We start from the raw sequence: 26963 nt of genomic DNA, 5'->3' as shown, positions 1-26963 counted from the left end.
TCTCAACAGTGTCTATGTGGAAAGAAAACCCCTCTGGTTTCTCTCTTGCCCAATGCTTGGTTCAAAGCTTACACATGCCCCAACGTAGTTCTGGGCACCCCAGGCTCCAAGTGAGCTGTCAGTTTCGAAGCATTCATGATATTATTGCCATTGCTTTTGATCTTTAATAACATGTCTGTGATATCCTTCTATATTCTCACTGGAAAAGCACACTCTCGGAAAGCAGGTAGGAGCTTTTGGTCTCCGCACTTTTGCTGAAGGCCAGCGGATGAAGAGGCTTCTAAGGCTTCTCTGGAGAAGGACACCATTTCCTTCTGTCTCTTGTGCTCCAGGTCATTTTGAGGTGGATAATGTCCAGTAAATGGCTTGTAATATGTTCATAAAGTTGTTGAACTACAATGCCAAGAGCTCTCCCTTTTAATTATGTACTTGTCTGTATTGTTTAAAATCATTATTGCATGGGCTGGAGAGGTATGTTAAAAAGCACTCACGCTCATGCAGATGACCTGGGTTTAGTTCCCAGCACTCACAATGGGCAGCTCAGAACCTCCTGTAACTCCAGTTACAGGAGATCTGATGCTCTCTTCTGGCCTCCTTGGGCACTGCACACTCATGGTGCACATACAGAGAAGCGCGCGCACACACACACACACATACACACACACACAAGAATAAAATAGAAACAAAAATAAGAATACAATCATTACTATAGACCTATATTATTAAATAAATATGCAGAGAGCTAGGTCCAATCAAACTTGATTTTGTTGGAACAATTAAAATATAATTGCCAGGGGAAAAATGCAGGGTGGGCAGTCAAAAGTGAATTTCAGATAAAAGACAAATACTTTGCTAGGTTAAAAGTGCCCTGAATATTGGACAGAACTTAAACTAAAAACTGTTCATTGTTATCTGAGATACACTTTGAACCATGTCTTGTATTTGGCTAAGTGATGTAACATAAGTGTGGGGTGCAAGAAATGGCTGGATTTGATGGGGTGCATGCTGCATGGAGACATCACAATGATCCCCCATTATTTTGTACAGTTAATGTGTTCATTGAAAAGCATCTCATGAACAGCCCTGGTGAGAATGGACTGGTCACAGTCACCTGACTTCTGAGAGTTTACTGGGGAGAAGAGGACATCTTCACAGCAGACCTACAGACATGTTCACAGAGGCCTGGGGAGATAGCTTGGTGGGGAGAAGTGTTTTCCTCGAAAGTACAAGGACTTTTAAGTTCAAGCTCCATAACTCATGGGGAAATGCCAGGCTTGCTGGAACCCCAGTGCTGAGGAGGTAGTAACAGAAGGCTCCCTGAGGCTCTTTGGGCTCTCCAGCCTACACACTGAGCTTCAGGCCAATGAGAGACTTTGTGTTGCCAAAATCTTTCCCTTGGCAAACCATACTTACCTCTCTCCCAAGGTTCCAACACCATAGTTCATGGAGAAAGGGGAACCACTGTTTATTAGGCTTACTAACAGCAATGGGTGAGGGGTTGACACTCGGGAGAATGGGTGACTTTAGTCACCCTGGAAGGTCTGCTGGGTGCAGACACGACGGCTTCCTCATGGCTGCATGAGCGGAACCCCTTCCCCACCTCTAACATCTATCCCTTCCCAGAGAACCTGAGGCTACCTGCAATTAGGGAAGACTTGCATCCAACTGGTTGGGAGGAGTGGTTAGATACTCAGGTGAGGGTCCCATGACCCTCCCCACCAGGAGGAAAGGTCAAAGGTCAACAAGCCCAGCTGAAGCGATCTTTGGTGAGCAGGCTCAGCTGAACTTTGAAGATGGCTGCAGTTGGCCTTGGAGCACAGTCCTTTATTGGAGGACAATACCTTGTCTCAAAGGAGGTAGACAGGTTTACTGAGGACAACACTTGAGATGCTGGTCTCCACCCACACACCCAAGCACACATGTGCACTTGCAACATACATGAACATGCACTCTCCCTCACACACTCAAAAAAGTAGGAAGAGTGTGTCAGCAAATGAATGAATGGGTGAAACTGTGCTATCCAAATATAGGAATACTACTCGGCAACACAAACGCAGACTGAGGGTACGAATCCTGAGTGTACACTGAGGGAAAGAAGGCGGACAGGAAAAGAGGGCTTCTCCACAAGCAACAGATCAACAGCGTGAGGCAGGCCAGTTCTGCACGAACACTGGGGGCTGCTGGCAAAGGGTGAGAGAGAGCTTTCTGAGGTGAAGGCACCGTTCTCTTTCTTGTGTGTGGTGTTCACACAGGCCTGTGCAGTTGTCAGAATGTACAGAGCCCACTAGAAAGAGGCGCGTTTCATTGCATGTGGATTAAATACTGCAACAATGGCAATTCAAGAGAAGCCACACTGCACACCAGCAGCGTGAATTCTCAGCATGTGTTTAGGGCTAGGGCAGCACGTTCTTAGTTTGGCAAAGAAGCTGACGGTCACCAGACCAGGGCTGCGTAGTTTTGTTCTTATGGTGCTAGCATTTGGGTTATTTCTTCTAATAAAGACATGTTTCTTTCCCCATCTTTTAGATGCAGTCATATTTGTCTAGGGTTGATTGTTTTATTGTCTGAATCCCACACAGTCTACGTGATTGATGGTTATTCCTTAAGAGCAAGGAAAAGCCACTTTCAATGGGAACTCTCAGCCAACAAATTAATTATCTCCCTAGGCCAGGATTTTTGCCAGGTTGTGGTCAGATATAGTAGGGATGCCCAGGAGGCTGACCATTGAGCATTCAGGGGAGGGGATAGGTCAGACATTATATAAATGCTCAAACATATCAATATCATGAATGTAAAAGACACACACATGTGTAGAGAAACTTGGACTGCCTCTCTTGGTGTGTGCCCCCTCCCCTCCCCAAGGATGCTCTATGGTCACTCGGTTCTGGCCTCTCAACCAGGTGGAGTTTCAAAACAACTCCTAGCCACAGCCACAGCCAAATTCTAGGACTGGCACCATCTTAGCAAATGTTCCAGTGGCATTTTCCAAAGTCACATCCTATAAAGCTGCAAGACCACTGGTCCCCAGCCCCAGCACTTGAAAGACCCCCTGAGGAGATCTTCCCTCAGGAGAGACCCCAACCCCAGGGAACACGCCGAAACCACGGATCAGATGCAAACAGCAAGAGGGTTTATTATACAGGTACCTGAGCGACAAAGTCTCTCGGAAGACTTGTGCGCCCTCCTAGGGTAAGGGGGACTTTTTAAAGGCTTCCAGGTGCAGAAGCGTGGTTACAGAAGCGAGAGGCATAGTTACAGGGTTCCCATTGGTGGATTCAATTAAGGTCAGGGTGAACTCTTAAACTTCTCGGGAATTTGATGTGTGTGTCTGACTTGGCCTTGTGGGTGTTTTCCCAGCCCAACTGTTTACTCCCCAAGGTCGGGTAGCTAACCACAGATGTCTTATTTTGACTCAACGGTTTTTCTCCCAAGGCTGGGTGGCTGACCACAGCTCTCTTTACCAAGGCCAGGTGGCCAGCCACAGTCATGAACTCTCTGTTTTCCCTGCCTTGCAGAATGGCATTTCTTAGGCTAAGTAAAAGCTTGCTATAAGTGGGGTCTTTCACACTGAGATCCACGTCTAAGTGGGAAGCAGTCAGAGGGGGTCATAGTGAGGGCAAAAGGAGAGAAGAACCAGGAGGGCACTGAAGGGACCGGGGAGAACACAGGAGCTGCCGTGAAGAGGGGGTTCCTTCTCACACTGATGTCTGTATGTGTGTATTAGAAAATGCTGAAACCCGGGGCTGGGGAGACGGCTTAGAGGCTGACAGCACTGGTTTCTCTTGCAGAGGATGGGTCCCCAGCACTCACATGGTGGCTCACAACCATCCACAACTCTAGTACCAAGGGACATGATCCCCTCTTCTGACTTCTGAGGCCATGAGGCATGCACAAGGTGCATATCCATACATGCAGAAAGAACACTCATACACATAAGATAAAAAAAATAAAAAAACATGCGTAAACTTGGAAACAATCCATTGTCTATCCAAAAATGAGTAGCTAAATAAAAGTGTAGTCAATCCATAAAATGTACAACCAAAGGAAAAAATAGCAAGCCGTTAACAGAGGAACATCGGTGACCTTTAAAACAGCTACTCCAGGGGCTGGAGCTATGGATCAGCTCTTCCTGAGGACCCATGTCCAACCCCCAATAATCACATGGTAGCTCATAACTATCTGCACCTCCAGTCCCCTGGATCTGATGCCTTCTAGTCTCCAACGGCACTGTATGCACATACTGCACGGCCATACACACAGGCAAAACACCCCCACACAAAAAATAAAGGATTTTAAAAATGGAGTTTGAGTGATGGGGCGGCAATTAAGAACACTTGTTGGCCTTGCACGGGGGCTAGGATCAATTCCCAGTATTCATGTGGTGGCTCACAACCATCTGAAACTCCAGTTCCAGGGGTCCCTGATGCCCTCTTCTGACCTCCATGGGCACCAAGCACACGTCACACATACATATGTGGTGCAAAATACAAATGTATGTACATATGTGAGACACATAAATACAGGTAGGTAAAACATACATAATAAAAAATTAAAAACACCAGTGACTCCATGTGGAGGCGTGAAAACCATGATCGTTGTGTCCTGACACTGGAGTTCTGGGAAAAGCAGCCCCATCTCTATGTCAGAAGTGGTCAGCAGCTGCCCAGGCTGCAGAAGGGATTGTTGGCTGCAGGGCTCCTGTGGACACGCTGGGGATGGAGCTATACTTTCTCTGGTGGTGGTTTCACTGTGTTTAAGAGAAGTGTAGCCCTGAAAGAAGCAGAATGAGGGTACGCTCTGGACAATGAGGTCTGCACCGGTCTCTTCCTGGAAGGAGATTCTGCAGCCTGAGTGAACACTTTGTGGAAGGCTTGGAAAGAGGGACTACTGCTGACCGGTATTAGCAGCATGCAAGTTTGGATATGGGGATGTTTCTCAAAGAGGAGGCGGTAGGGCCGGGTGAGCACTGTGTTTGGAACAGGAGGTGGGTGTCAAGACTGTGGGTGGAACTTTGTGTCAAGAGGGTTGCAGGTGGGCTAGGTGTGGAGGAAGCGGAGTCGAAGTTAAAGTCTCAGAGGGGATAAAGAGCAGGTATTGACGGTTGTGGTCTCTACCCTGGACAAAGAGGTACGTGAGGCCAGAGATAGCAGAATCCCTCCGGTGGCCCTTCTCCCCGTCCTGAGTTTTCCTCTCCCTGTGGCAGCTTATTTGGGTCTCAGCTTTGGAGAGTCAGAAGCTCTGTGGCCACTTAGAAAGCTGGAGTTCTGGAAGTCAAGCCCTGCCGCTGCTTTCCCTACCACTGAGCCGCCTGAGGTGGTATTTCTCCCTATGAAGTTTCCCTTCCCTGGCCTGTCTTGTGAAATCCATCTCTGGGCCGGTGCTGGGCTTGTAGTATCAAACACTACAAAACTGGTCGCAGGGCAGAGAGGCAACCTCAGGGCGCTGGCAATGCTGTCCGCAGCGCTTCCGACAGCGCGCTTCTCTAGCTCTGATGCGCCCAGGGCAGCATCCGTGAAGGGCTGGCTGGCTACAGTGGTCCTCATCCGGGGCCTTGGTGAGGTGTCAGCTTCAGCAGCTTAAGGAAAGGCAGGCAGGCTCACAGCTTCAGAGTTTTCAAGCTCTCATGGTGGGGAGGGAGTGGTATGGCAGCTCACACCTTGGCAGCTAGCAGGGAGGACAGGAGGGAGGGAGAGAAGGGGGACAGAGGGGAAGAGAAAGAGAGACAGAGACATAGAACACAAGCACCCTTTTTCCCTTTCTCCTCACACTCCCCCCACCCCCCCCCACCTTAGTTTATTCTCTGAAAATGCCCTTAAGCACACCCAGAGGGGGCTCTCTCTCTCCTCTCTTCTCTCTCTCCTCTCTCTCTCTCTCTCTCTCTCTCTCTCTCTCTCTCTCTCTCTCTCTCTCTTTCTCTCTCGCTCCCCCCCTCTCTCTCTCCCCTCCTCCCTTTCTTTCTTGTTTTTTTGAGACACGGTTTCTCTGGCTGTCCTAGAACTCACTCTGTAGACCAGGCTGGCATCGAACTCACAGAGACCTGCCTGCCTCTGCCTCCCAAGTACAGGGATTAAAGGCGTGCGCCACCGTCAGGCTTCTAGGTGTCTTTCAGTAACATTAACCATCATACTGGGGACTCCTTGAAAGAGTTTAAAAAGAAACATGGTGGGAGGCTTGGCGGCACACTCCTTTGAATCCAGCACACTTGGGAGACAGAGGCAAACAGATCTCTGAGTCTGAGGCCAGCCTCTACATAATGAGTTCCAGGGCAGCGAGAGCTACAGTGAGGCTTTGAGTCAAAAAATAAACAATTAATGAAAAATAAACACGGCGGATCACACCCTATACCTTAAAAGAGACGTGGCGAATCAAGCCTTACACTAGCTGCTTCCACCACAGCTGACTGGACACCCGAGAGAAACAATTTAAGGGGACTGTTTGGCTCCTGGTTTCAGCTCATGGCAGAAAGCGCACCATAGAACAGAGCCATCCACACCATGGCAGTCAACAAGCTCAGGCCCTCCTCTACTGACTACTTCCTCCAGCTAGCCCTACTGCCTCAAGTTCCCACAACCTCCTACAACACCACCACCATCTGGGACCTAGAATTCCAAGACAGGAGCCTGTAGGGGACATTCCTGCTGAGCCCGTAACAAGCCCTCCACCCTTATGGTTCTTTTCGCTGAATATTAATTACAGTAAAGCCATCGGCACCTGCTCTGCTCTAGTAAAAGCAGCTTTGCTTTTTCAAGGCCTATATTGTGGGGAAGCAGGGGCATTTACTAAGATGTACTAAAACGGGTCATTCACAATTTCCTACTCAGCATTTTTTTGTTATTCTCACAATGGTGTAAGGACCTATGTTCTAGAATCTGCTACTTTAGTATTGTCGACCCATAACTAGGGGTATGGCTAAATCAGTCAGCAATGGGCCATAGCCATATATATCTGTATGTTACTAACATGAAATGTTCTTCAAGATGTTTGCAAATAAGAAGATACAAAAGAGTATGACACCATTGCTCACTATTATAGTTATTAGCCTGTGTATAAGAAGTAACATTGGAGTGATGTGTGTACGGTTGTTTGAATGAGACGGCCCTCAGCAGGCTCATGATGTTTTAATGCTTGGGTCCCAGTTAGTGGACCTGTTAGAAGGATTAGGAGGTGTGGCCTTGTTGGAGGAAGTGTTTCACTGTAGATGAACTCTGAGGTTTCAAAAGCCCATGCCAACCTCAAGCTCAGACTCTTCCCCCCACCCCCCCTGCCTACGGGTCAGGATGTATGCAGCTCTCAGCTACTTCTCTAGCAGCACCCCTGCCTGTCGCCACGCTCTCCGCCATACTGATAATGGACTAATCCTCTGAAACTGCAAGCCAGCCCCAATTAAATGCTTTCTTATTGAGTTGCTGTGGCCATGGTGTCTCTTCACAGCAACAGAACAGTAACTAACACAGTGCAGCAGACCGGTCAGGCTGCCCGGGCACTGTGGCACCTGCTTCAGCCTCAACTCTTGGGAGGTTCAAGGATTGCAGGTTCAAAGCCAGCATGAGACACAGTGAGATTTTTATCTCAAAACAAAATGAAACGTTGAAGACGTTAGCCAGGAGGGTAGGGGACTTCACTTTCCTGTGAGTTTCTGCCTGTCAGCTTCTCTATAAGGACCCAGTGTTATTTTCTTCACTAATGGAATTTGGAGCATAAATTTTTGTGCTGGACACCTTATATTAATATGTTTCAAATTTAACCTTCCCATAACCATGGGCACGGATGTTATTGCCTCTATGGATAAGACTTAGAAGATAGCTCACTCCATCTCACCCGGCTGGTGTAAGGACAAAATAAAGATGACTCACCTCAAACCCAGTCTTCACAGGCACACTGTCCCTTTGCTTAGGTGCACTGCTGAGATGTGGAGCAGTTAAGTGGTCCAGCACTGGCCCCCACCCAGCATCACAACAAACACACGCTCCAGCTGGCTGTGTGAGGTCCCTGCCCCCCGTGACTCCACGGAGTCTTTGGCACTCTCGTGCTCTCTTTCAGTGTCTTTGTGTGGACAGGCAGGAGGACTCGGCCCTCATCTGAGAGCAAGAAAAGAGGACGGAGCTTTGAGAGGGGAGTGAAGAGTTCTGTACCTCCTGAGAGCACTTCCTTCACCTTGCATCTCAGGCCACTGGGCTTCACTAATCACAGTGTCCTGCTGACGTGAACACTCCTAAGGGAAAACTGCAGAAGCGTGTCCCAAAGGCAATGCATGTGCAGGAAACACTGACAAAAAGAGGAAGCATTCATAACTCAGGAGCCACCACGGGGTGGTGACAGCGAAAGTTCAAGGCCAGGTGTCAGCTCCAGTTCAGCCTCTTGTTAGATGGCATTTAACATCTCCAGATCTTGGTATTTGCATTTAGAAAACTCAGATCATGGTTACAGCACCTAGATCATAGGCAAGATGAAATTAGCCCAGATATGTAATAGGACACTGAAACTTGAGCCAGCATTAACTTCTAGTCCCGCCTCATATATATGTACGAGATGGAGATATATATATATATCCTCCAAACTGGATCACACAGTACATGATAGTTAATAGAAAACCAATTATTTTGTTCTTATAGGTCACTTGAAAAGGCTATATTCCAATACATGAACTACCACAATTAGCCACTGATGTTTTAAACAGGACTGTCACTCTTGTGTGTAGTTAAATCATGTGCCTTTTAAAGTCAAGAGTTTACTCTGAGGCCAGGCTGCCCTGAACTACGACCTCAAGCTCAAGACAATCCTTTGCTTCCTGGGTGCCTTTTAAATTGGTATTTTTTTTTTTTTCTTTTTGATGGCCAGATGTCTTGTGTGCTAAGAACTACTGAGGTACATCAGCCCTTATAGAGCTCACTGGAGGCCCAGCTCACCCTCTCCTAATCAGTTCTCCGGTCACAGCTGATCTGCAATTCCACCACGTTGTTTTCATATGTGCAGGTGTGTGTGCATGGGTATGCACATGCATGCAGAGACCAGAGGACTACCTCTGGTGCTGCTCCTCAGGAGTCATCTACCTTGTTTTCTAAATGGGGTAGCTTACTGGCCTGGAGTTCACCAGGTAGGCTGGGCTGGAGGACAGGAGCGTCTCCCTAGCTCTAGCATTACAAAGGAGCACTACTATGCCCAGCAGGTATATGTTATTATGATCTGACATACTTGAGACTAATGGGGTCCTCTGTGTATATCCTTAGAGCCTTGAAGACACTGAACTACCTGGAACCTAAGGGAGCCAGTGGCCAATTGTTAGGCTTAGATATACCCTCCCATTCCTATGCTGAAACTTAATCACCAAGGTGACCGTACTAAGGTAGGCCCTTAGGTGACTAAGTCGTTAGGACAGACCCCGTATGGTGGGTTGGGAACCCTTACAGAAGGCCTTGAGAGAACAGGTTCACTCTTGTGTAAGGACACAGCCTTCATCATTTTGCTGTTTTTCCCTCTGCCACCTTGGAAGGACAGACCAGGTGCTCAGCAGACACGTAAATTATACTTTGGATTTCCAATATATGGAGCTCGTGAGGTATAAATTTCTGTTTTTTTATAAATATCCCAGGCAACAGGAATGACTAAGCATTCATCTATCTATAGTAGGTCTCATTTGAGGCCCTAAGGTTCATGGGGCAGAATTCTTAGATTCTATTTTGTTGGAACACATAGATCAAAGGAGGAACAATTTATATTCTACTTACCAATTACCAAGGGCAGTTCTAAACATCAAACAGTAAAAGCAAATCCTGAGTATGGATTTGGTTTCACATGCTAAGGCCCCTGAACAGTTAGATGGGAGTCATACTGTTGAAAGTGGATCAGAATTTGGATCCTCTGGGAACTGAATTCTTAGTATATATGCATGAATATTTGGAGTGCTCATCTTTCATTAGGCAAGACATTTACTTTTGTTTTTTGGTCTGAGATATGCTTGTGTATGTTTGTGCACAGATATGTGTGGTGGCCAAAGGTCGGGGTTGGGTGTCTTCCCTGTCATTCTCCACCCTTAGTTTTTTAAAGGATTTCTAGAAATCATAGATCCAACTAGAAAGGTTGGTCAGCAAGTTGTGGGCATCCACCTGTCTCTGCCCTTCCAGTGTTGGGGTGACAGACTCATGCACTGCCATCCCTAATTGCTGGGTATCCAAACTCAGGTCCTCACACACATGCAGCAATTCCTTTACCCATTCAGCTCTCTCCTCAGCACCTTCCTTGTTCTTTTTTTTCCTCCCATGTTAAAAAGCAGGAGTTGGGACCAGAGAGATGGGCCAGAGGTTAGGAGCACTGACTGTTATTCCAGAGGACCAGGGTTCAATTCCTAGTACCTATATGGTGGCTCACAATCTGTAACTCCAGTTCCAGGGAATCTGACACCCTCCATGAGTATCAGGCATGCAAGTGGTACACAGACATACATGCAGACGAAACACCCACACATAATTTAAAAAAGTCAGAGTTGGGGGATGTAGCTCAGTGACACGCACAAGACACTGTACCTGGGTTTGATCTCCAGCATCTACTCTCCACATCCCTATTAGAGGGATGGGTAATAAATTGGAATAGAATGAGAAAATTATTCAGTACCCTGTATTTTTTAGTTCCATTCATAATTACAGTATAAAAGATTTCCCTTGCTTATTAAGTTTTTGGGCTGTACTTTATTTAGCTAGGTTTTCAAAAAATGTTAACCTTTAAATCCCTCAAATTATTAAAACCTTACATTGCTCATATATATATGAGGAACAGAGTTTACTCTTGAATATGTGGCATGTTTTGCTGACTCAGAAAAGTATAATTCTGTAAGTTTCAATTTTACAAAGCCTGAATCACCATTTTAAATAATTCTCACAAATTCCTCCATTATGGAGCCTCGAAGAACTTACTTCAACACATGCTTGGGAAAGGCAGGTCGGGGGGGTTGTATTATTATATCATTCAAGACAATCTTAAAAGCCATATTTCGGGATCGAGTGTGGCTTAGGTAGAACTTGCCTGCATGTGTGAGGGTCCAGTGATCCCAAGCACTACGAAAACATTTCTTGAAAAACCATTCAGATCTTTTCTTTGAGGGTCTCACACAGACCTGGCTGATCTATTACTCTGTGCAGTCCAAGCTGGCCCTGAATTTGTGGCATTCCTTCTCTCAGCCTCCCAAACTACTGGCACACTCCACATGCCTGGCTAAAGTCGTTCTGTACTGGACACCGCCCTTTATATAGTCAGAAGCTCCACGGGTGGTGGCTTCAGTGGGATTTTCCCCAGAGTAAATCTCTGGGACTGAAACTGTTCCAGCTCCTCTTTTGTCAGCTGATCCCTGGGGGTGAACAGTACATTATTTGTGGCAGAGACTGGGAGGGAGGCTGATAGGCTGCTACCTCCAAACGTGTCATTAAAAGGTTTGGCAAATACAGTGTGAGACTGTGAGCCAGAACTACCAAAACCAGCCATAGATCCGCCACTTCCGAAGGCAGGGGCCATTGCAGGGCCGAAAGGACTCACTGCCACGGAAGATGGAAACCCTGAAAACCCAGGTGATCCAAAACCAGAAGCGTCAGGGCTCTTGAACGAAAATGAAGCAGCAGATGTGGATTCAGGTTTCCCAAATCCAAAGGCTGGAGCGGAGGAAGTGACGGCAGAACCAGCAGAGGGCCCGGTCCCAAAGGCTGGGTGATTTCCAAACACGGGTGTGCTTCCAGAAGGGGCAGTGGCAAATCCAGAGCTTGTTTTAAAACTAAAGTTCTGAACACTATTGCTGCTGCTGTTATCCACTGGGAAACCTACAAAAACAGATCACAGTCAGAAAATGTAGCCTTGTTCCTCCTTTCTCTTATTTCAGACTCGTGTAGATACTGAAGAGTTTAGGGGCAAATGAGAACAAGGTTAGAGCAAACCCTCTGAACCCCACGGGCCCGACAGTTCTGCTACCATGATTCACCTGCACCCATGAGCCCTTTCAGCTTGCCATGCTTTCCACCAGAGATGCTACACGACACCTGTCCGATGACAAAGTCCCCAAAGGCACAGGGATAGACTCCTATCAGATTCCGAGGCAGAGTCTTGTCAGGAAGGCCAGGCTGGCCCTGAACTTCGTTTTGTTAGACAGGGTTTCTCTGTGTAGTCCTGGCTGTCTTGGAACTCACAGAGATCCACCTGCCTCTGCCTCTTGAGCACTGGGATTAAAGATGGGTGCCACCAGCAACCACGGCCTTGAACTTTGATTTTTCACTTCAGCCTCTGAATGCTAGAACTATATGTATATCATCATCATGTCAGTTCCCTATGAAGCTGAGAAAATATTCCTAAAAAGTTCTTCTAGAGCTGGACACAGTGGTTCCATCCGTAATCCCAGTTCTCAGGGTAGAGGTAGGAGGATCAGAAGCCAGCCTGGTTTACATAGTGAGTTCCAGGCCAGGGCTACAGAGTGAGACCTTGTCTCAAAAACAGAAGTACTTCTTTCTACAAGCTGAGCCACAGTACAACCCCCCCGACCTGCCTTTCCCAAGCATGTGTTGAAGTAAGTTCTTCAAGGCTCCATAATGGAGGAATTGGTGAGAATTATTTCAAATGGTGATTCAGGCTTTGTAAAGTTGAAACCTCTGAAATCCCACTTTTGTGAGTCACCAAAACATGCCACACTCTCTCTTACCTGATGACCCAAACGTCCCTGCTTGCTTGCTTCCAAATCCAAATGCAGGCGCTGCTTGACTGGCTCCATCCTTTACATCAGAGAGCTTTAAAAAAATACAAATAATACAGCACTTGATGAATAGTTCTCATGTACTGTTGGACACACTACACTTAAAACACGGATTACTCAAAAGTGCATTTAAATATCTAGCATACAAAATGCCCATAATGTGTTCATGAAAAGGAAAGGAAAGTATATAATACTCTATAGAATGCACAACCAACTAACATGGACTTTTATAGAAAAATGTATAGAAGTGAGCCATTATCATCTCTGGATGAGGAATGATTTTAATTTTGCACTTGTTAAATTTATAAAAACAATACATATTACCACCAGAAAAGCATTTTTAAAAATCAAGATACATTGTATCCATATGTAAAAATTTCAAGAATAAATAAAATTACATTTTTAAAAAAGTACACTTCAGTGTTCATAAAGTTAAACCTCCATCTGTGAGGCACTCTAGATAGAGGTCAAAAGGCTGTCAAGAGCATGCCCAGTCTACTCAAATGCTTCAACTCAAGTGAGGTCACATGCTATAAAAAGTTCACTACTAAAACCCAGTTGACTGTCCTATTCTGCGGACAGATGCCCTTTAAGGAACCTTTCATTGACTCCTTCCCTCGAAGACTTTTTTTTTTGGTTTTTCAAGACAGGGTTTCTCTGTGTAGTTTTGGTGCCTGTCCTGGATCTCGCTTTGTAGACTAGGCTGGCCTCGAACTCAGAGATCCGCCTGGCTCTGCCTCCCGAGCGCTGGGATTAAAGGCGTGTGCCACTGATGCTAGACTTTTTTTTTGAGACAGGGTCTCACTACATAGACCAGGCCTTGAGCTCACAGATATCCAGCTGTCTCTACCTAAGTGCCGGGACGAAAGCTGTATACCACCACACCTGGCTCCAAGACCCTCTTAATCAAACCAAGCCGACTGAGCTTCTTCCCCTTGGAAGCATCTTACACTACCTTATCATGTTCACACAGAGCAGTGGTTCTCAGTCTTCCTAATGCTGTGACCCTTTAATGTATGTTGTGGTGACCCCCAACCATGGAATTATTTCTGTTGTTATACTTCACAACTGTACTTTTGCTACTGTTATGAATTGTAATGTAAATATCTGATCTACAGGATATCTGATATGCAACTCTGTGAAAGGGTCATTTGACTCCAAAGGGGACATGACCCACAGGTTGAGAACCACTGACATAGACACTTCATTTTTGACATATTTTAATGGATCCGGACACACTTATAACCAGCACAATCAAAATTCAGAACATTGCCGGGCGGTGGTGGCGCACGCCTTTAATCCCAGCACTCGGGAGGCAGAGCCAGGCGGATCTCTGTGAGTTCGAGGCCAGCCTGGTCTCCAAAGCGAGTTCCAGGAAAGGCGCAAAGCTACAGAGAAACCCTGTCTCGAAAAACCAAAAAAAAAAAAAAAAAAATTCAGAACATTACTATTAACCTTCGGAGCTCCTATACTCTTCCCAGGCAGGTAACAACCCTTTCTCGACTTCTGGTCCCACACAATTGCTCATCTGCTCATCGCTACAGACAAGCTGTGTTCTCTTCCATGGTTTCATAAGACAGATTCACACAGGTTTTTTGTTCTTCCCTTGCTTCTCTTTCTTGGAGTAATAGTCACCAACAGGTAAAGAAGTAAATGGCTAGACAAACTGAAGTCTATCCATACTCATGATAAAAGAATGAACTATGATGATGTGTGCTCAGCCAGCCCAAGATGGGTTGCCTCAGATCAGCAGCAGAGGGACCCTTTCAACATTCACCCCAGAGGATCAAACAGTTCCTTAGACTCAGTTATTACTGTTCTATGAGCTCATCAACGGTGATGGGGTCACTTCTCAGCTGGGGCCAGAATACGCCTAAACAACCGCACTAAATTCAAATGGCATTATACAACAGCAAGGCAACATACACACATCTTTAAGTACTTGAATTGGTAATATTTCCCAGTTTTTAAAGTTAGTCCTACCCCCATTAAAAACCTTATGCTAAAAATAGTTTTTACTTTTATTGATTTACTTTGAGACAAGGCCTCTCTAAGCAGACCTAGCTGTCTTGGACTTCAGTGTGTAGATCAGGTTGTCATCGAACTCCCAGAGATCTGCCTGCCTCTGTCTCCCTAGTGCTGGAACTAAAAGAGTGTGCTACCATGTTTAACTAAAATTGTTTTTAAAAAGAATATTGTCCTTACTTTTCTGAGAAACAAATAAGATCTAGGGCTTTAACTATAAATGATCACACGCAGAGTCAGTTCTCCACAGAGATTTTACCTTTCAAAATGAAGCTTCTCTGCAAAAAGCACTAGGGGGGCTGGAGAGATGGCTCAGAGGTTAAGAGCACTGACTGTTTTTCAAGAGGACCTGGGTTTGATTCCCAGCACATACATGACAGTTCTCAATGGTCTGTAACTCCAGTTCTGGGGATCTGACACCCTCTTCTGACCTCCATGGGACCAGGCACGTATGTAGTGCACAGACACACATGCAGGCAAAACATTCATATACATAAAATAATAAAAATTAAAGAGTAAATTAAAAATAAAAAAAGTAATAGAACCAGTGCACACCTCTAATCCCAGCACTTGAGGTAGGGGGAGGGGATCTCTATGAGTTTGAGGCCAATGTGGTCTACACACTGAGATCCAGGTCAGCCAGATGAGACCCTGTCTCAAGAAATAAACAAAAGCAATAAAAAGCTAGGCATGGTGGAGAATGTCTATACTCTCAGCAAGGAGGAGGCTGAGACAGGTGGTTCTGAGTTCAGGACCAGCCTGGGCTACATGGCAAGTTGCAGGACATCCTGGTCTAATTAGTGAGCTCTTGTCTCACAAAACAACACAAAAGCAATAGATGAGATACTTCTTTGAAGAAAATTCTTCAACACTCACCAGAGTTCCTTTGGTTGACATATTGAGATTTTTCAGTTCATTTATCCGATTCCTCCATTGACTTACTAGCTGTTGAACAGAATTTAGCTGGAGAGAGAAGACAAAAAACAACTTAGTATTGAATACTTAGCCCTGCGCCTGTTTGCCAGAGCTACCCCAGCTCTAGCTGCCTCTCTCTGTTCACTAACTCCCTGGCTCTCATGGGTGCCCACCTGGCAGTGCAGGAATGATGCCATCTGGACAGAGGGGAGTGATGTGTACTAGCATAGCTCTGGCTGTAGACAACAGAAACGATCATTTCCTTCAGATACCCAACTTATGCTCCTGACCCACCCATTCAGACCTTTCTTTTGAATGTCTGATATTCAAAAGTGTTAATCTATTTAGCAGAACTGCTGTTTATGTCACTTTGTTTTTCTAGTAAAAACCATGGGATCTGCACCTAACAGAAGCAATAATATTTTTCAAAAGACAGATGGTTTGAGTTCTAGGACTGGTTGATGGGTAATTTATAATAAAAAATAATATCCCTAATCGCTATAGTACATCATTATCAGTTTAGATAACTAAACAATTTCAAAGAATCTAAAAAAAATAAAAAAGGCATTGTTCTTCAAAAAATTAACAGCCCTCACCAAATGTGCCCAAACACAAGCAAGCCACCACAAACACAAAAACAGTAACTGACAGCCAAGTGCTACTGAGGTAGAGGAATAGGAAACAAACTTACATAGCTCTGTAAGTTATTGCTGGTTAAGAAGTTATGGTATTCAAGCCTCAACTCTTCTGGTGAAATGTCTGTGAAACCTGAAGTGAGGAATCAGTTGGAATTTAAACAGTAGGTATTGCTGATTCTGGTAGTAGGGCTGGCGTGTAGACAAGAAAATGTGCTAATGCTGGTTATCCGAAAAACTTCAAGGTCAGAGGAGAACAATTCAAAGCCCAGATACTAATGCTTAAATTATTAAATTAGAAGAAAATACAGCTATTTCATCTTTGAATGAAGAAGAATTCTGTAAAGATAAAGGGTGAAAGGAAAATGGAAGATCTGACTACATATACATTCAAACTCTAGTCTAAAAAATGTTAAGTCTATAATAAACAGATTTAAAAGGCAAATGATAAATCAGGAAGACCACAATTGCATAGACAAGAGTTAATGTCTTTAATACAGAAGTACTATTCATAAGTCAGTACAGAATATGGCAAAGACAGAAAGTACAAGCAATTCACTAGAACTTCAAAAGGCTAATAAATAAAAGAAAATTTACAAATGTAACTTAGTGATATAATGCTCTCCTTACAGACTGGCAAACGTAAGAACAGATGATCATTACTGTTACTCTGTGTGCAGTAATGGATGCTGTTCTGAACATGCTAAGGAATGTTCTGGGGCAAACTGTCCATAAGCAATGTTCACAGACTCTGACCTACAATTCTAGGATTTAACTTCAGATACCTATAGTTATGCACGTATGCAGACAAAGGACGCTACACAAAGGATGCTTGTTCTCGTACTTTCATTGATAAATTAAATGTAGACTACCAGGGGTTAGGAAATAAAGCTCAGTGGTAGAATGTTTGCCTGGCATGTATGAGATCTTGGGGTCAGGCTGAAAAAAAGTAAGCACAAAGAAAACAAAACTGGATGATGATCACTTTATACAGATAGAGAGAAATATATAAATACATAAACGATGTGGAGTACGGATGTTTTGCCTGCATGAATACATGTGTACCACGTGTGTACCCAGTGTCAGATCCTCAGGAACTGGAGTTATAGACAGTTGTGGGCCGCCATTTGGATGCTAGAAATTGATCCCAGGTCCTCTGGAAGATCAGATACTGCTCTTAATATGCATATATTTTAAAGGAAATACCACCAAAAAAGTTTCCGTTTCTCTACACTACTTAGCAATTTTTACTGTCCACAGCAATGACTGTACCTTTCAGCACTGAGAAGACTAAGAAAGGAAATGTTCCTATTTTCTACAGACTTCCTTGGAACCCAGCTACCTTTAGTTTACTCCAGTGGCACCAACAGTCCAGGGCAAAAAGGATTTAGGAATCATACTAGATTTGTTTTTCTGTACCTAAAATATCAAAATTTGGTTCAAAACAGAACTCATATTTGACCAATTTTGTCTCCACTGCCAACAGCTCTAATTCATCACAGCAATCACTTCCTAACTTGCCTCCCTGCCTCTCAACCTGCTCCTGATTCCAATAGCTCATTTTCCCTCCTGTACCACTGAGTGAGCTTTTTTACATCAGCCTACATCCTTCTGCTTAAGTGCTTCATATCTGTACACCCAATGTAATTAGACTCCTACCATGTGGACCTTGGCTACTGCCCTGGCTTTATGCTATGTTGTTTCTGTGAGTTTCTTTCCTCAGTGATTTGGGCTCATGGCTCTGACCTCAAGGCCTTTGCACTAGCTATTGTAATTGCTAGGAATGGTTTCCCCAATCTTCTACAACAGATACCTTCTCTTTACTCAGGGCTTAGCTCTAACAGTGTTTCATAAGAATGTACAACAGAGCCGGGCGGTGGTGGCGCACGCCTTTAATCCCAGCACTCGGGAGGCAGAGCCAGGCGGATCTCTGTGAGTTCGAGGCCAGCCTGGGCTACCAAGTGAGTTCCAGGAAAGGCGCAAAGCTACACAGAGAAACCCTGTCTTGAAGAAAAAAAAAAAAAAAAAAAAAAAGAAAGAAAGAATGTACAACAACTCTTCTTCAAGAACACTGTCCATCTCAATTAATTACTCTGTATTCTTTCAAGGTGTGATCAACCGGAGTTTCTTATCTGAATCACAGAACACAGAAAATTACTCGAATAACTATTTTCTCAGGTTTTAGAAGGGTGGTGTCAACTTGACACTCTTGGGAAGAGCCTCAGTTGAGGATGGGCCTGTGAGCATGTCTGTGGGGCATTTTCTTAATTACTAATTGATTCATGAGGGCTGAGGGCCCAGCTCATATGGGTAATGCCATTGTAGATGTAACCAACCTTCTTATTAAATAAGAAACACAGAACCAATGCAAAGAAGAAAACCAAGAGGTCAGAGCTAAGAGCTAAAACCTTACCCTTCCTCCTGCGGTGGTCCTACCTCTCCGAACCAGAGCTACCCCTGTGTTAAAGTCTTTACATAGAGTTCCTGTTCTGCCTTCTCATTGGTTGTAAACCCAACCACATGACCGCCTCGTCATGGCCTGTCTGTATAGGCCTCCAGGTTTTCTATGATTGGTATTGAAATTAAAGGCATGTGTATCCAATACTGGCTGTATCCCTGAACACACAGAGACTTACCTAGCTCTGCCTACCAAGTGCTGGGATTACAAGCGTACGCCACCACTGCCCAGCTTTCCTATGGCTTGCTAATAGCTCTGACCCCCGGGCAACTTTATTTATTAACATACAAATAACATTTTAATATAAATAAAATATCACCATATGCCATCCCTAGGCAGTTAGACCTGGGCTGTGTGAAAAAGTTAGCTGAGCAAGCTGGGGGAAGCAAGCCTGTGAACAGTGTTTCTCCGTGGTTTCTGCTACAAGCTCTACTTGCCTTTAGTTCCTGTCCTGGCTTCCCTCAATGATAGACTATTAACCTGTAAGCCAGACAAAACCTTTCTTCTCCAAGTTGCTTTAGGGTCATGGTGTTTATCACAACAACAGAAAAGCAAACAAGGACATGGTACAAAAGAAATATTCTAGCTACAGAGGCAAAATTAGCTCTTCATAATGAACCATGTATATATCCACATACATTTATTTTCCAAAACAAAAAAATAAGATTATTAAGATGAACAACAAATCTGTCTACAGATCTTATTAACATCTGGCTTAACAAACTGCTAGATTTTCTAAACAAAATATTATTTTTAATTATGCGTACGTATGTGCATCTGCTGTGGAGTAGTGACGTGTACATGCAGATATCTGTAGAAGTCAGAATGCAGCACTGTATTCTGTCCTGGAGCCAGTTACAGGACAGTTGTGAGCCAGCCAACACGGGCGCTGGAAACTGAACTCACATGTTCCACGAGAGCAGTACACACTCTTAAATGCAGAATGGCATCTCACCAGCTCCGACTACTGGATTCCTGCATGTGCTTCTGCATGTTTCTGCACTCACTCCACTGCAGTGTGGTTGTTGTGCAAGAACTACATGCCACAGACATGTCACTGGAAAGAGAAGTCAATGGCCTTTCCAGACAAATGTGGATATTCTTAATGCACCAATACTGGAAAAGTGGAGTGGAAGGGGTTTTTTTGTTGTTGTTTTGAGACAAGATTTCACTACATAGCTCTAGCTGTCTTAGAACTCACTATGTAGACCAGGCTGGCCTTGAACTCACAGAGACTTGCTTGCCTCTGTCTCTCAAAGTGCTGAAATTTTTTTTTTTAAACGTGTGTGCCACTATGCCCAGATAAGTGGGAGGTTTGTTTTTTTGTTTGTTTGTTTGTTTGTTTTAACTTCAGCCATTTGAAAAGCATATCAGATGTATTTTAGAAGCAACTGCATTTAGAAAATTCCACATTGAGAAAAGATGTCTGGATACAACAGAAACACATACGCGCACATCTATCCAGTGATGTAGTATGGACATACTTGTCTGGTTCCTCATGCACACCTCACAGAACTGCACCCTTTCATGATACCATTGCCACTTGGTTAACATGAAATTTAAGGTTTCAACTGACCACACCTGGATTCATTCAATAGGAAACAAATGAAAGAATGGAGGAAAAAACAGGCAAAAAATCAATTAAACTAGAAATGCTTCCTAAGTGGGAGGTTTTTAAAGGTCAATTATAATGCAAACTCAAAAGCTAATCAACTTTTTGTGTTGTTGTGTTATAATTCATTAGTTTATCTTGGACTCAGAATAGATTTCAGTCAGCGTGATTCTGTAACATAACACTTCAGTCTTGAAGAATATTAGTTAAGATGTCCTACAGAATTTCCATACATTGACACACGGCATTCTAGAACACCTAAAGACAAAACCAAATCAACCCTAAAATCCTCACATATTAATGTGTCCTATTCCAGAAGAGACTTTGAGTATTGAGAAGCTACTGTGTCTGTGTGACAGAAAGGTTTTTCGTGACTCTAACTTTTCCTAGAAACTTTCAGTTTTATTATCAGCGGTAACCCTGCCACGCACCTACCCCTCCCCTGCCCCTTGAGGTGACACAGGTTTATCTCATTCACTGTTCAGAAAACACCTGCCAAGGCTAAGTCTGAATAACCACAGTTGTTATTCTTTCTAATAAAGTCTGCCTGTGGCAGTCACATGATAACCCAAGTGCTCTCCCTCAAAGTCAACTTCATATGTGGGTACAGGGCAAAAGCACGGTTTATATGTACCTCCCATTTTGTCTGAGACAATATTTAAAATGCATATTCAACGGCTAAGAGTTTTCAAAAGTTAGTAATTTTTATTTCATCAGATAGGGATAATTTTCCCCCCTCGTAAAGTTAGAATGACATTCCAAATTCTTCTTTACATGACTGCTATAGTCTACCAGCAGTTTGCTGCTTCTGCCTCATCTGATGTTAAATCTGTCAGTTTTACTCAACAACGCTTTTGTACTGACAGTACAAATTTCAATACTGAAAGTGGACATCAGTATCTTAGTATTATTCGGAAAACTTTTATGAACATATATAGTTCCTAAAGACATGTCAGGGATAGGATGCTAGATTTAGTTAACAAAAATCTGAGATGTCTAGGTAAACTGAAATTTCAGACATAAAACAAATATTTTATTAATTATATCCCAGATATTACACAGGATACACATATATTGAAAATATTCTTTGCTATCTGAAATTTAAATTTAACTGAATGTCCTATATTTAGCATGGTAATTCCACCTAGAACTCTCTACAGTCTATGTTTTAAGAACCACAGCTGTAGGACATTAGGCTTTAGGTCCACCCCTGAACTGATTAAGATTTAATACTCGGCAATACTTAAGTGCTAATATTTAAGCCAACCCGGGGCTTCCTAGTTTATTCTTTTGTTTACAGAAACTATCACTACCTTAAGTGATCTATTTTCACTGTTTCTCATTTTCTTTCCTCCAGAACAGAAGCTTCCTGAGAGGAACCCTGACTGTTCAGGGTTTGTTACGTCCTGGCATGCACATGAGGGAACCCTGCCTGCTCCCCTTATGATGCATCCCTGGCATGCACATGAGGGAACCCTGCCTGCTCCCCTTATGATGCATCCCTGGCATGCACATCAGGGAGTAAGACAAATCAAACTCAGTAATTAATATTTAAATGAATAAGAAAGTAATTAGGTGAGAACGAGGCGAGGGGTGAGGTACAGTGGCATTTCTAGAATTCTGGGACACTAACCTCAAGGGCTCCTGCCTGTGCCATGTCTGTTGTTTCCGAAAGACGATAAAGACTCAGCGTCTCCCAGAGCAGGCTTGGAAAAACTCAGTAGCCCAAGTTTCAGAGAGGCTGCAGGGATCACATTCTAAAGGAACACCACCCCTGTGGTTCCTCATCTTCAAACAGGAGAGTCTTACAGGCTTTATGAAAAGTAAGTATTCTTGGAAGTGACTAAAGAATAATGGAACCAGGCCCCAAAGGCTGTAATGGCGGCAGCTTGTGACCCTGCTGGTTGCTGAGGTAGCTAGGAGCTTCTGCGGTTTTGATACAGCAGAACTGCTTCCTCAATTGACTGAATTGGATGTGGTGGGTCCTGATTTTACTATTCTTTCTTGAAAATAACACAACTGAAAAGAACTACATTCTCCACTCTCAGTCTCTGAATGATGAAGTTCAGTTGGAATACTTTAAACAAAGACCAAATTCTAGCTATTCCTAAGTTTGGAGTAAATACATTTAGCATGGTCTTAGTTTTAGAAAGAACTTTAGAATCTATTTTATATACACATACATATACAAGTACGGGCTGGGTCCATAGCCTAGTGGTAGGGCTTTGCCTAGCATGTATGAAGGCCTGGGTTCAGTCCTCAGCACTGAACAAAAACCAACCAAACAACAATCCAACCAAACATGTTCCCCAGTTACCTGAGATGTTAGGTTTCTTTTTCACTGGTGAGTAAACAGAAAACATCCACTGCCCTGATGATTCCCAAATCTCTACATCTTTAACAATTCCTTCCCTGGAAACAAAGAGAAAGAAAATGAAAATAAATAAAAATGGAAGAGTAATGGATATTTTCATTTGCTTGTTAAAATTTGTTATTTATGAAGTTGAATATTAAAAATTAAAATTCTAGTAAATAAATATATACATTTACATATTTTTCATTCTATTTTTTACACCAGAAGCTCACAGAAATACAAATTACAACCTGAGTGTGGTGGACACAGCTGTAATCCCAGCACCTGGATGGCTGAGGAGGATTTTGAGGCCAGGTAGGTAAGACAGCGAGTTTAAGGCCAATCTGGGCTGCACATCGAGAACTTGTTTCCAGAAACAGCAAACACCTTCTATTCTGTAGTTACAAATAATCTAGAATAATGTATAGTGTAATCACAGAAAGACTAATCAATATATTTAAGAACTATCTAAAATACAATATTTTTTAAAGAACTAAATACAATACACAATATCAGAAATACAATATTTTTTAAAGAACTAAATACAATACCACAATTGTTAACTGGGAACAACAAAAAGTACTACTATCAGTTATGGAGAAGCATTAAAACTTAAGAGTGGGTTATAGGACTTCAGAATATTTTACTTAATTTTTCTACTTTGTAATACAGGAAACAGGTTCATGCACTTTATTTTTTTTTATTTTTTTTTTTTTTTGGTTTTTTGAGACAGGGTTTCTCTGTGTAGCTTTGTGCCTTTCCTGGAACTCACTTGGTAGCCCAGGCTGGCCTCGAACTCACAGAGATCCGCCTGGCTCTGCCTCCCGAGTGCTGGGATTAAAGGCGTGCGCCACCACCGCCCGGCTTTCATGCACTTTAAAAATATATTTTTAAAAATAATTCATTTATTTTTAATTTTATGTGCTTTAGTGTTTTGCCTGCCATGTATGTCTGTGCAAGGGTGTCAGATCCCCTGGAACTAGAGTTACAGACAGTTGCGAGCTGCCATGTGGGTGCTGGGAATTGAACCCAGGTCCTCTGGAAGAACAATCAATCCTCTTAACCTGTGAGCCACCCACCTCTCCAGTCTCCAGGTCCACGCATTTAACAATTAATCTGAAACAAAGCTGCGGATACAGTTGGCTCTAAATTAAAGTTTCTTTCCATCTACCATGTGACCATTAGTAAACCAACAGGTATCACAAAGAATAGATATTACACACACACACACACACACACACACACACACACACACACACACACACACACTTAAAAATTTAGCTTCAATCTTCATCATTTCAAAAACCAACAGCAGGGCACACACCTTTAATCCTAGAACTCTGGAGGCACAGATAATGAGATCTCTGTGAGTTCCAAGCCAGCCAAGGTGACGAAGGGAGACCTTGTCATAAAATAAAACAACCCCTGCTCGCCACCAAAAAACTCCATAGAAATTCACTGTTTATGGAACTTCAAATAGGTAACTGAAATAGAAGTTTTACAAAGAAAAATAAGCGTTCTTACCAGTAATCTTCAGGATCACAGTTGTTCTGACCTTGTAAGCAGGACCAGCTTTTGAAATGTGCTAATACAGTTTTGCTTACTCTGGTTTTCAGTATTATTCTTTTTCAAAGAAAACACTAAGTGCGTCTGGAAAAACCAAGCAATTGGGTGGTGACTTTCTACAAAACTTTAACTTACAGAAGTTTCTTTTCATCTTTCTGCTCATCAGAGACAGGTGACGCAAAAGGGTTTTGAGATGATCCAAAGCCTTGGCTGGTGGAAGCGCCAGAGTCAAAGGAGCCGAATAGTGGTTTGTCTTGATCTCTGCTGCCACCCCATGGCGTAGACTTGGAGAAGCTGGATGGCTGGATGAGGTTGGAGTACCTCTGGCTGGTGGCATTCCACCCGCGCCTGTTGCTTCCTAAAATAATCAAGAAAAAGAATCGTAAAATTGGTAACTTTTTCAAATCTTGGAAATCTCCATTACATTTTATCTTATTATTTCTAGAAATTATATAAACGCTAATAAAGTGCTATTTTTCTACTGTTTTTAAATGAGAATCCCTTTATGATTTACAGCTTTTTACATGTTATAACAAATCACATGTTCTAACTGCATTGAAAAAAATGAGGTCAAGGCCAGGTGTGTTGGTGTATGACTTTAATCACAGCACTGTGGAGGCAGAGATGGGCAGATCTCTGTGAGTTCTAGACCAGCCAGGGCTACATAGTGAGGCCTTATCTCAAACAAACAAAACAAAAACCCAAAAACCAAACCAACCAACCACCAACAACAACAAAAATGACATCAATGGGCTGGAGAGATGGCTCAGCAGTTAAGAGCAGTGGCTGCTTTTCCGGAGGACTTGGACTCATTTCCCAGCACCCACATGGCAGCTCACAGCTGTAACTCAAGTTCCAGGGGATCCAACATTCTCAGAGATATACATGTAGGCAAAATACCAATGCACATAAAATAAAAATTTTAAAAGATGAGATCAAGAGGATTAGAAGTCCATAGGAAAATAGAGATACATTGCTGAGTTCAGCTTTTATAAGCCTATTAACCTGCCTATGAACAGAAGATACAAGTCCCAAGCTTCTTTAGTGAAGAGCCTTTGCTTAGGATGCTCAAGGCCCCTGGTATGACCTAGCGCTGGGTGTATGTTCGGGAAAAGCTGTGTTTCCATTAATTTGCTTCTTCACAGTCAATGGATGAAAGAGAATAATGAATACACTGGTCAGTAAAAAGGACTAAACTTTACCATCTGTCCTTAACAGATATTTAAGGACCATTTGTCTCAGTCTTCCCTCTGTGGATGCAATACCTACATACTTACCTTTCATATGGAGGTTACAGAGCTCACTAATAGGTGGATAGAGTACAGGGCAGATTTCTAACACTTCATAAATATAAAAAATGAGTCAATCGGACTTCTTTCTGGATTTCATATTGTTTTTAATTTTATCACTTCGTAGTTGAGGTTAGGATGAAGGTAATTATCTTACGACTGATTTGGAAAATATGTCATTTAACATATACTAAAAACGTAACGATAGGTGTACCTGTATTCTAAACTACTTCATAAATCCAAAGAGAAATAGAAAATGGAAGAGACAGCTGAACCACGTTTCTTAAGTAGGAATTAATGGCATTTTGTTTTGCAGTTCCAAATCTTTTGTGTGTGTGTGTGGGGGGGGGTATCACACAGCATAGAAATGAATTTCCTTTATGCTGCACTAGATGGCCCTAATTTTGGCTTTGAAACTCCAAAGCATTCTTTTTCTTTCTTTTCATCCTCAAGTTTTATTTGCATTTTTCATCCAATTATCTATCTACCGAACGTTTACTTTCAAATTACTGCACTTAAAGTAGGCTTCCAGAGACGACAAACATCACTCTCAGCAGTCCCTGGGAACACACCAGGATTTATCAGAACGTGAGTCCTAACTTTTGGAGTATTTCACTAGTAAACTGTAGATGGGTGACACAATCTGTCTCCTCCACGAAGGGAGTTGAAACATGAAGCCACCACGCAACACAGGGGATTGGATAAGCCTTAAAGACGAAGGAAAGAGAAGCAGCCAGTGATAAATGTCAAAAACTAAGATCCAAAACTAAGAAAATAAAATATACCATTCTGACTTTTAAAACCTTGTGCTGTACGGAAGGTTTAATGCCTGGCCCCTGAATACTCTTTCCTCAAAACCTGTAAGTTTCTTAGCCCAGCGTCCCACCCTACTAACTAAAGCCCAAATTTTAAGAGCATGCGATCAAGTACAAGGAAGGGAAGTAGGGCAGTAAGTCTGGACGGACCCACGCGAATTCTCCCAACCACTGCCATTCACCAACAAAGTGGTTTTGATAAAATATACGAATTTAAAAACGCAGTGTTTGGTACGAGCACCCAGGCCCAAAGCCCTGCTCCTGTCTGATCGGCCGAAACGACTACCCTAACTGCGGTGGGGTGAGCGTCCGCATCTGGGGACCCTGGCTCGCGGCTCCGGGAGCGTCACCTGAGGGCGGCTGCGGCTGCTGTGGTGGCGGCTGCCGGGCCAGGCCCGCGCCCCGGGTGCCAGGGTGCTCGTTCCAGCAGCGGTCTCCGAAGCGGCACCGGCCTTGAAGGAAAAACTGGCAAATGGTCATCGTAGCGCCGTCCCAGCTACGCGGTCTTCAAGTCAGCAGGGATGGCCAGTTTTCAACCGAAGCCCCGTCGCCGATGTGACGTCATCCCCCGCGC

At 43.6% G+C, this 26963-nt stretch overlaps 1 protein-coding gene across 5 annotated transcripts; it reads right to left on the bottom strand.

Moving 5' to 3' along the window:
- Positions 1-3108: 3108 nt before the first annotated feature.
- Nup42 (nucleoporin 42) lies at positions 3109-26963 on the bottom strand. 5 transcript variants are annotated; one of them, XR_008214600.1, is made up of 9 exons: positions 26740-26963; positions 24421-24643; positions 22684-22778; positions 16353-16429; positions 15623-15709; positions 12671-12755; positions 10521-11801; positions 7854-8430; positions 3109-5664 (listed from the first exon to the last, which is right to left on the bottom strand). XR_008214600.1 is itself a non-coding variant. In XM_052721838.1 (7 exons), the coding sequence occupies exons 1-7, from the start codon at positions 26867-26869 to the stop codon at positions 11236-11238; spliced, it is 1263 nt and encodes a 420-aa protein (XP_052577798.1). In that variant the 5' UTR covers positions 26870-26963; the 3' UTR covers positions 8786-11235. The 5 variants fall into 5 exon arrangements, 1 of the variants encoding a protein (XP_052577798.1); XR_008214599.1 differs by having other exon boundaries at positions 3109-8430; XR_008214601.1 differs by lacking the exons at positions 24421-24643; positions 26740-26963 and adding an exon at positions 24244-24392 and having other exon boundaries at positions 3109-8430.

This window comes from Peromyscus californicus, unplaced genomic scaffold (assembly GCF_007827085.1).
Source record: "Peromyscus californicus insignis strain IS unplaced genomic scaffold, ASM782708v3 Scaffold_6__1_contigs__length_162567912, whole genome shotgun sequence".
In the NCBI taxonomy this organism is placed as follows: domain Eukaryota; kingdom Metazoa; phylum Chordata; class Mammalia; order Rodentia; family Cricetidae; genus Peromyscus; species Peromyscus californicus.
This window is presented reverse-complemented; position numbering and strand designations above follow the sequence as displayed.

Excerpts from the sequence above, each read along its gene's own strand:
- Nup42 (XM_052721838.1), bottom strand. The coding sequence starts at position 26,869 with ATGACCATTTGCCAGTTTTTCCTTCAAGGCCGGTGCCGCTTCGGAGAC. Across the intron at positions 16,430-22,683 it reads AAAGAAACCTAACATCTCAG|GTTTCACAGACATTTCACCA; the intron begins GTAACTGGGGAA and ends TCCTCACTTCAG. Across the intron at positions 12,756-15,622 it reads TGTCAACCAAAGGAACTCTG|CTCTCTGATGTAAAGGATGG; the intron begins GTGAGTGTTGAA and ends ATTTTTTTAAAG.